General features: G+C 35.4%; 1 protein-coding gene across 1 annotated transcript in view; it reads right to left on the bottom strand.

The window, feature by feature from the left end:
- Nucleotides 1-151: 151 nt before the first annotated feature.
- The window catches only part of mecr (mitochondrial trans-2-enoyl-CoA reductase), a 14,513-nt gene continuing 3,325 nt past the window's right edge, over nucleotides 152-11,339 (bottom strand). The window contains 6 exon segments of the mRNA XM_056452583.1: nucleotides 152-1,372; nucleotides 1,457-1,529; nucleotides 3,520-3,580; nucleotides 5,884-5,957; nucleotides 6,655-6,757; nucleotides 7,055-7,157. Coding sequence (XP_056308558.1) covers nucleotides 1,209-1,372; nucleotides 1,457-1,529; nucleotides 3,520-3,580; nucleotides 5,884-5,957; nucleotides 6,655-6,757; nucleotides 7,055-7,157 — 578 coding nt within the window. The 3' untranslated portion in view covers nucleotides 152-1,208.

Raw genomic sequence — 11,339 nt, forward strand, 5'->3', positions numbered from 1 at the left:
GTTTATGACAACCTGACATAAACACATTATAACCTGTCTTTGACAACTTGTCTTGACTATTATCAACACTTGTCATAAAACTGTCATAAACATGACTGTCATGAGGCCATTTTAGTTGTGTCTGCTTTCATTGGTCAAATGCGAAAGGCAATACAGGACAAAGAAATAGTTTAATCTTGAAGGTGGTGTTCATAAGACTGTCACAACATTTTTATAATCATGACATAACACGTCATGAATATGAATGAGATTTTATGCATGTTTATGACAACTGTCATTAATTGTCATTAGCTCAGTTATGCCATTTTAAATGCAGAGATGACATTGATTGAGATGTCTTTATGACAACTTGACATAAACACATTATAACATGTCTTTGACAACTTGACATTATCATGTCATAAATCTGTCATAAACATGACTGTCATGAGGCCATTATAGTTGTGTGTTTTCATCGATCAAACGCAAAAGCCAATCAACCACAGAAAGATAGATCATTCTTGAGTGGGTGTTCACAAGACTGTCATGACACCTTTATAATCATGACGTAACGCGTCATTAATATGAATGAGATTGTATGCATGTTTATAACAACTGCCATTAGCTCAGTTATTTAGTGCCATTTTAAATGCAAAGATGGCATTGTTTGAGATGTCGTTATGGCAACTTGACATGATCAAGACTTGTCATAAATCTGTCATAAACATGAGTGTCATGAGGCCATTATAATTGTGTCATTAATATTTTTCTGCTTTCATCAGTCAAATGCAAACGCCAATAGAAGACAAAAAGATCGGCTAATTTTAGCACATGCTTTATATTCGTTAACAATGACAATGTGTTCATTACTGTGCTCTAATTAATATAATGAAAGACATTTAGCCTTTCTTTAATCGCTCAGTCAATGCTAGGTGTTTTATAGATTACACTGTAGTGTGTATCTTTAACACAAACCCCTGATATAAAGATTACATGTTTGAGTTCATGTGACAAAGCAAAACGGCAACAACACAAGCTCTGAGCATGTCTGATTATCAGTGAGTGCTCAATATAGACTGATATGCTGATAATCATTATGATGCTCATAAACTCTTAGCATATAATAAATACCAGCAAAATCAAAGGCATTGCCAAAAGCCTGTTGTCAACCTGATAAAGCTCACTGGACTTTGCTGTCCTGTTTATTATACGTGTGTTTGGGGTTGTATTCACATGACAAAAACCTGTTTAGTGGACACATACGGCTTCATGGCGTTTTCTAGAGCTTTCTGGAAGTCTTCAAGCTTTACTTGGGTGCAGATTGGAGCCGACAGTTTCCCAGCGCGGATCAGGATACAGAGTTCATCCAGCATATGTCGTAAGGCGTTATCGTCTATCACAAAGGGAAGAAAAGTCATCAGATGGATCCCATTCAATTTTCAAACAACAAAATGACTCGCATCTTATTTTTCCTCACCGTGTCTGTTGTCTCGCTTCCACTGGGTCACCCAAAAACCTCTTACTTTCACGTCTTTAAAGATCAGCGCACTCTAAAGAAAGCAGCATACTTATATAACTGCAATGTACAACACGAGCTACATGATTACATTAATCTATCACTCCAATGATAAGTAAAGGATCATCTATGGCTAGTTGTTTATTATATATATATATATATATATATATATATATATATATATATATATATATATATATATATATATATATATATATACCTATTAATGCAAATTTCTAATCAGCCAATGACATGGCAACAACTCAATGGATTTAGGGATGCAGACATGGGCAAGACGATCTGCTGCAGTTCAAACCGAGCATCAGAATGGGCAAGAAATGTGATTTTGGAGGTGGCATGGTTGTTGGTGCCAGATGAGCTGGTCTGAGTATTTCAGAAACTGCTGATCTACTGGGATTGTCACGCACAACCATCTCTAGGGTTTACAGAGAATTGTTTCGAATCATCTCAGACTTGTTTCTTGAACATGACAATGAGTTCACTGTACTCAAATGGCCTCCACAGTCACCAGATCTCAATCCAATAGAGCACCTTTGGGATGTGGTGAAACGGGAGATTCGCATCATGGATGTGCAGCCGACAAATCTGCAGCAACTGTGTGATGCTATCATGTCAATATGGAGCAAAATCTCTGAGTAATGTTTCCAGTACCTTGTTGAATCTATGCCATGAAGGATTAAGGCAGTTCTGAAGGCAAAAGGGGGTCCAACCCAGTACTAGTAAGGTGTACCTAATAAAGTGGCCAGTAAGTGTATATAATTTATTTAATTATTTATTTACAGAGATGTGAAAACTGATTTCTTTCTCTTTTTTTGTTGCATGTTTCGTTAAACTAATGTAAATATTAGTCAATGATAACACAAGTAAACACATCGTGCATCATTCTGAAATGAAGGCTGTTACTAATCCAAAACAAGTCTCCAGAGGATGAATGAAGATCTCAGGGGTTTGAAGCAACGTGAGGGTGAGTAACATCATTTTTATTTTTGGGTAAACTAACACATTACTAATGTAACTAATTAACACACACTAATGTAACAGTGATCAAATGGACAGGATCTGCAGTGCATTGTGTAGTTTTAAAGGGGTGGTCTACTACAATATATTATATTTCAAACTTTAGCTGATGTGTAATGTAACTGTGTGAACATGAACAACATCTCTGAATGTGAGACGCTCAAAGTTCAGACATTGGCTTTTACAGAGTTAGCTTAGCAAAGCCTACAGTGAACGAAGTTTTGGGGACTACAAAAAATACATCCGGGTTAAAGGGCATGGCCAGAGGCGCTGTAATGTTATAGCAGAGAAAGCTAAAATGGCGTCTGAACACCTGCACAGTGTCTAGCGTTAATGGTATGATGTAGCGAGGATGTAAACAAGGATGTAAACAATGGGAAATGCTGTTTGGCACCGCTAACAATTTAGCTACAAGCTCATATTTATCAGTCAAACTGCTGTAAACAGCCTCAATCTTCAGCAGCGCTGCAGTGTCTCTCTATGCGGACGCTTTCCCTGCGTTCTACATCTCAGATAATGAACTCACAGCTCTTCATTTTCTGTCTGATTCAGGCTCAACCTGATACGGCTAACAGCTGCTCTGACTGACAGTGTTTACACGGTGCAAAAGCGCATGCTTGTAGAAGTGTAACGCTTTTCTTGGTGACGTGGAGTCGATCCGCAAATCACAGCACATTATGTTAGCTGACCAATCAGAGCCTCTTGAGGGCGGGCCTTTCAGAGGAAATAGGAAATATGACAGTGGTTTTCATGTTAGCTGAGTAGCTGTATATAATCAAAGTAAGATATATGAGTAAAAATAACCAGATTTTTTATAAATGCAGCACACATTGCTTTGCATCTTATAAACACAACCAAGCCTTAAAAATAAACTCTGGACCACCCCTTTAACACACACTTCCCAGCCAATCAGAACGGAGTATTCCAAAGATGTAAGATGTCAGTTCATACAGTGCAGAAAAGGGAGAGACAACGGTCTCACTCACCACTGGAACAGTGACTGGTTGTTTGGCCATCCCACCGTAGGTCACCAAACTCCCTCCAGTTCTGAAAAACACAGACACATCCTTCATATATTTACAGGCTGAGTTTATCAAGGGCCTGCTGTACTGTTAGAAAGATCTTGTTGATTTACAAGCAATCAGAATTCCTATTAATTTATGTCCATTTTAACACAGTAAAAGGGATCTAATATTTGTGTTCAGTAAGGGACCGAATAAAACTGAGGTGTTTTTCCCCTCAAGATTTCCTCTGTATTCTCAGTATATCATACTATATATTGATCATAACAGCTGGATCAAATGTTCACTCAGAAAAAACTTGCAAAATAAGACAAAAATAATAAATAAAAATCTAAATGTTCAACAAACGTCTTTATTTCATAATGTCCAGCTTTATAGGCTTTATTAATTCTGTGACTCGTGACATTTTCAGGAACTGAAACTCTATTAAATAGCAGCTACTTAAGTGAAAAATAAGCTTTAAAAGGGATCGTTCACCCAAAAACGACAATTTGCTCACCTTCAAATGGCTCTAAGGTCAGTGTAGCTTTTGGTCATTGAATTTTCATTTTAGAAACAGATATTTAAAAATGAAAAACGAGCCGTTTTTTGATTTTCGTTTTAAAATTTTAAAACGAAAAAGGAAAAAACGGCTCATTTTTTCGTTTTTATGATTAAAAAACGAAGAAAAAAAAATTCAAAAAAGATTTGATTTTCATTTTTTATTTTGAATAACAAAAACTAAAATCACCAGAAAACAAAAACAAATAAAGACTTGTTTTTATATATTCCGAAACCAGATAGGCAGACACATTTACGATGACGCAAAGCTGTCACACACAGGCTAGCCTACTATAGGCTATTATTTTTTTTCCCCACTTAATAATGTTATAAAAGGGATTTTCTTGTGATAACAGGATGTTGTTAATACATATTTTCCTCATTGAAGCCGGATATATAAAACAACATAATTGACGACATGCATTATTTGCATTGCTGAACAGTTTTCTGAAAATAAAGTTTATTGTTAAAATCACTTCCACTTCAGCAGGGACAGTAACATTGAACATTCGTTTGGAATCATTGCTCATCTCTCTGTGTTTTATATATATATATATATATATATATATATATATATATATATATATATATATATATATATATATATATATATATATATATATATATATATAGCAGTAGGCAATTTTTTAATAATTTCAATTTATGTATTAAAAATCTGCTGCTATATTTGCACATGGCTATATGAAATCATGCATAGACCCACACACAACTCATCTGCAAGCTTAGTGATAGTCCGTTTTTTAAAAGACATGGGATGGTTATCAGGGTGTTTGTGCAGCATGCTTATTTTAGATAAAATTAATTGTTAATTTTTATTTTAAAATATTATGATTTATTGAAATCTGCGTAACAAACAACTGTGTTAATGCCTCTCTCTCTTAAAATGATTCATGGTCAAACTTCGGGAAGTGGAAGTATTATGGTTTTACCAATATTCAAACTTTCTTTTCAGAAAAGTGTTCAGTAAAGCAACCTAATGCTTGCATGTAACATCAAAATAAAGGTTGTTTCATTTAAAACATGCTAACTAAAAATAAATATATTACCCATAACCGGCCCTTATATGAGAAATATGTTGTCTTAATGAGGAAAATATGTCTTAATAACTCCAGTTATAACAAGAAAATACCTTTTATAACATTATTAAGTGGAAAAAAATAATAGCCTATAGTAGGCTAGCCTGTGCGTGACAGCTTTGCGTCATCATAAATGCGTCTGCCTATCTGGTTTCAGAATATAAAAAACAAGTCTTTATTTGTTTTTGTTTTCTGGTGATTTTAGTTTTTGTTATTCAAAATAAAAAATGAAAAATCAAATCATTTTTGAATTTAGTTTTTCCGTTTTTCATCATGAAAACGAAAAACGAGTCGTATTTTTATTTTTTGTTTTAAAATTCAAAAACGAAAATCAAAAAATGCTTTGAATTTCTATTTTCGTTTTTTAATTTTAAACGAAAATCTAAAAAACGGCTCGTTTTTCATTTTTCAATATCTGTTTCTAAAATGAAAATTCAATGACCAAAAGATACACTGACCCTCTAAACACTTATGAGTTACTTTCATGTGTCGAACACAAAAATATTTTAAGGAATGCTAGAAACCCCAATGGAAGGGAAAACAAATACTATGGAAGTCAATGGTTACCGATTTCCAACATTTTTCAAACTATCCTCTTTTGTGTTTACCAGAAGAATGAAACTCACAGGTTTGTGATAATATTGTAAATAATTGTTTGTTTTAGTGTTCATTTCTAAATATAGTAACTTACTGTAAATGGCGTAACAGTTCTGTGGCACTTTTTCCTCCAACTCCATTCAGCGCTAGTTTAGGTCGAGGACAGGACTGTTAAAAACAAAGATACAGAGTGGCTTTTAAAGGGGAGCTAATATGCAAAAATCCCTTTTATTCGGGGTTTAATCACAGTTGTGTGTCAGCAGTGTGTGAATATAAGCAGCCTCTAATGGCAAAAGTTAAATTATTCTCCTTTTTATAATCGCACTTGATAGAAACCATCTGCAGAAACACTTTGATTGACATTCTCCCTTTGTACGTGTCATCAGAGGGGGAAAGCCCCGCCCACATCGCACTTGATATAAACCGTCTGCAGAAACACTTTGATTGACATTCTCCCTTTGTACGTGTCATCAGAGGGGGAAAGCCCCGCCCACTACGTACAATCTCTTCCTCATTAGCATAAACAGTACTGAATGAGAAGCAGCAGTGCACTATTAGAGTTCTGTATCTGCCAATATGCTGATAGACAGGCATTTGTAGCTCCGCCCTCTTCTAAATTCTCATTTGAATTTAAAGCGACAGTCATCAAAATTACACAATTAGCATCAAAGCCTAAAAGGGTCCGTTTCAGAGAGTTATAAAACGTTATTAGTGTGGTATTTTGAGCTGAAACTTCACTACACACACACTCTCTAGGGACATCAGAGACTTATTTTACATCTTGTATTTGCTTTAAAGGGGCTTTATAGGTCCCCTTTAAAGCACACAGTTAACATATGAATAAATCAATCCGCACTGGACTGACCTTAAAGAGCTCCTTCATCTCTGGCCGTCTCAGATTCTCTTCTGTAATGACGTGTGTTGCGCCCATCGCTGTCAGTCTGTGTGAGAGTTGCTGCAGATCCGGCCTGAAACCAAAAAAAACACACACACACACACTGCTTTACACGATTATAAAGCAAATACACGCTTTCTTATGATTTAAAGTTCGCATGAACCGGAAGCTCTGACCATTTTTTTTTTCATATTGTGATGCAGTTCCTACAGAAACAGAATATTAAATGAGAAAACAGTGGGCGTGGCTTGTTTTTTCTAGTGTGAGCTGATTGAATGTAGTAAGGTAGGCATTTCATTCAGAAAGATCGGGAAAAGGGTTTTAGGAGAGTTATTACAACCTCACAGACATCGATTTAAGGTGATTTTACCTGTCTCTGATGACATTGATGGTGTGAACGCCTTTAGCAGCAGCAATCTGAATAACAGCCTGTCCGACACCACTGTTAGCGGCGTTCTGGATCACTGTGTCTCCTAAAATATTACAAAATATAACTTTTAGGTTAATAACATACAGCTCATATGTGGAGGATTGATAACATTTCTACCAGGAAAATCAAAACAGTGTGTTGCAGTGCATTTTTGGGGGAACTAACCCTTTAATAACAGAACTTTCACTTTTGGGGGAACTAACCCTTTATAACAGAACTTTCATTTTTGGGTGAACTAACCCTTTAATAACAGAACTTTCACTTTGGGTGAACTAACCCTTTAATAACAGAACTTTCACTTTTGGGGGAACTAACCCTTTAATAACAGAACTTTCACTTTTGGGGGAACTAACCCTTTAATAACAGAACTTTCACTTTTGGGTGAACTAACCCTTTAATAACAGAACTTTCACTTTTGGGGGAACTAACCCTTTAATAACAGAACTTTCACTTTGGGTGAACTAACCCTTTAATAACAGAACTTTCACTTTTGGGGGAACTAAACCCTTTAATAACAGAACTTTCACTTTTGGGGGAACTAACCCTTAATAACAGAACTTTCATTTTTGGGTGAACTAACCCTTTAATGACAGAACTTTCACTTTTGGGGGAACTAACCCTTTAATAACAGAACTTTCACTTTTGGGGGAACTAACCCTTTAATAACAGAACTTTCACTTTTGGGGGAACTAAACCCCTTAATAACAGAACTTTCACTTTGGGGGAACTAACCTTTAATAACAGAACTTTCATTTTTGGGGGAACTAACCCTTTAATGACAGAACTTTCATATTTGGGTGAACTAACCCTTTAATAACAGAACTTTCACTTTTGGGTGAACTAACCCTTTAATAACAGAACTTTCACTTTGGGTGAACTAACCCTTTAATAACAGAACTTTCACTTTTGGGGAACTAACCCTTTAATAACAGAACTTTCATTTTTGGGGGAACTAACCCTTTAATAACAGAACTTTCACTTTGGGTGAACTAACCCTTTAATAACAGAACTTTCACTTTTGGGGGAACTAACCCTTTAATAACAGAACTTTCACTTTGGGTGAACTAACCCTTTAATAACAGAACTTTCACTTTTGGGGGAACTAAACCCTTTAATAACAGAACTTTCACTTTTGGGGGAACTAACCCTTAATAACAGAACTTTCATTTTTGGGTGAACTAACCCTTTAATGACAGAACTTTCACTTTTGGGGGAACTAACCCTTTAATAACAGAACTTTCACTTTTGGGGGAACTAAACCCTTTAATAACAGAACTTTCACTTTTGGGGGAACTAACCCTTAATAACAGAACTTTCATTTTTGGGGGAACTAACCCTTTAATGACAGAACTTTCATATTTGGGGTGAACTAACCCTTTAATAACAGAACTTTCACTTTTGGGTGAACTAACCCTTTAATAACAGAACTTTCACTTTTGGAGGAACTAACCCTTTAATAACAGAACTTTCACTTTTGGGTGAACTAACCCTTTAATGACAGAACTTTCATTTTTGAGTGAACTAACCCTTTAATAACAGAACTTTCACTTTTGGGGGAACTAAACCTTTAATAACAGAACTTTCATTTTTGGGGGAACTAACCTTTTAATAACAGAACTTTCACATTTGGGTGAACTAACCCTTTAATGACAGAACTTTCACTTTTGGGGGAACTAACCCTTAATAACAGAACTTTCATTTTTGGGGGAACTAACCCTTTAATGACAGAACTTTCACTTTTGGGAGAACTAACCCTTTAATAACAGAACTTTCACATTTGGGCGAACTAACCCTTTAATAACAGAACTTTCACTTTTGGGAGAACTAACCCTTTAATGAGAGAACTTTCACTTTTGGGAGAACTAACCCTTTAATAACAGAACTTTCACTTTGGGTGAACTAACCCTTTAATGACAGAACTTTCACTTTTGGGAGAACTAACCCTTTAATAACAGAACTTTCACTTTTGGGAGAACTAACCCTTTAATGACAGAACTTTCACTTTTGGGTGAACTAACCCTTTAATAACAGAACTTTCATTTTTGGGGGAACTAACCCTTTAATAACAGAACTTTCACATTTGGGCGAACTAACCCTTTAATAACAGAACTTTCACTTTTGGGTGAACTAACCCTTTAATGACTGAACTTTCACTTTTGGGTGAACTAACCCTTTAATAACAGAACTTTCACTTTTGGGTGAACTAACCCTTTAATGACAGAAATTTCACTTTTGGGAGAACTAACCCTTTAATAACAGAACTTTTACTTTTGGGAGAACTAACCCTTTAATAACAGAACTTTTACTTTTGGGTGAACTAACCCTTTATTAACAGAACTTTCACTTTTGGGGGAACTAACCTTTTAATAACAGAACTTTCACTTTTGGGAGAACTAACCCTTTAATAACAGAACTTTCACTTTTGGGAGAACTAACCCTTTAATAACAGAACTTTCACTTTTGGGAGAACTAACCCTTTAATAACAGAACTTTCACTTTTGGGGGAACTAACCCTTTAATAACAGAACTTTCACTTTTGGGGGAACTAACCCTTTAATAACAGAACTTTTATTTTGGGGGAACTAACCCTTTAATAACAGAACTTTCACTTTTGGAGGAACTAACCCTTTAATAACAGAACTTTCACTTTTGGGAGAACTAACCCTTTAATAACAGAACTTTCACTTTTGGGTGAACTAACCCTTTAATGACAGAACTTTCACTTTTGGGAGAACTAACCCTTTAATAACAGAACTTTCATTTTTGGGGGAACTAACCCTTTAATAACAGAACTTTCACTTTTGGGTGAACTAACCCTTTAATAACAGAACTTTCATTTTTGGGGGAACTAACCCTTTAATAACAGAACTTTCACATTTGGGCGAACTAACCCTTTAATAACAGAACTTTCACTTTTGGGTGAACTAACCCTTTAATGACAGAACTTTCACTTTTGGGTGAACTAACCCTTTAATAACAGAACTTTCACTTTTGGGTGAACTAACCCTTTAATGACAGAACTTTCACTTTTGGGAGAACTAACCCTTTAATAACAGAACTTTTACTTTTGGGAGAACTAACCCTTTAATAACAGAACTTTTACTTTGGGGGAACTAACCCTTTATTAACAGAACTTTCACTTTTGGGGGAACTAACCCTTTAATAACAGAACTTTTACTTTTGGGAGAACTAACCCTTTAATAACAGAACTTTTACTTTGGGGGAACTAACCCTTTATTAACAGAACTTTCACTTTTGGGTGAACTAACCCTTTAATAACAGAACTTTCACTTTTGGGAGAACTAACCCTTTAATAACAGAACTTTCACTTTTGGGAGAACTAACCCTTTAATAACAGAACTTTCACTTTTGGGGGAACTAACCTTTAATAACAGAACTTTCACTTTTGGGGGAACTAACCCTTTAATAACAGAACTTTTACATTGGGGGAACTAACCCTTTAATAACAGAACTTTCACTTTTGGGTGAACTAACCCTTTAATAACAGAACTTTCACTTTTGGGGGAACTAACCCTTTAATAACTGAACTTTCACTTTTGGGTGAACTAACCCTTTAATAACAGAACTTTCCTTTTTGGGGGAACTAACCCTTTAATAACAGAACTTTTATTTTGGGGGAACTAACCCTTTAATAACAGAACTTTCACTTTTGGGGGAACTAACCCTTTAATAACAGAACTTTCACTTTTGGGGGAACTAACCCTTTAATAACAGAACTTTTATTTTGGGGGAACTAACCCTTTAATAACAGAACTTTCACTTTTGGGGGAACTAACCCTTTAATAACAGAACTTTCACTTTTGGGGGAACTAACCCTTTAATAACAGAACTTTCACTTTTGGGGGAACTAACCCTTTAATAACAGAACTTTTACATTGGGGGAACTAACCCTTTAATAACAGAACTTTCACTTTTGGGGGAACTAACCCTTTAATAACAGAACTTTCACTTTTGGGGGAACTAACCCTTTAATAACAGAACTTTTACATAGGGGGAACTAACCCTTTAATAACAGAACTTTCACTTTTGGGGGAACTAACCCTTTAATAACAGAACTTTCACTTTTGGGGGAACTAACCCTTTAATAACAGAACTTTTATTTTGGGGGAACTAACCCTTTAATAACAGAACTTTCATTTTTGGAGGAACTAACCCTTTAATAACAGAACTTTCACTTTTGGGGGAACTAAACCTTTAATGACAG

The sequence above is a fragment of the Danio aesculapii genome, unplaced genomic scaffold (genome assembly GCF_903798145.1).
Source record: "Danio aesculapii unplaced genomic scaffold, fDanAes4.1, whole genome shotgun sequence".
NCBI classification, from domain to species: domain Eukaryota; kingdom Metazoa; phylum Chordata; class Actinopteri; order Cypriniformes; family Danionidae; genus Danio; species Danio aesculapii.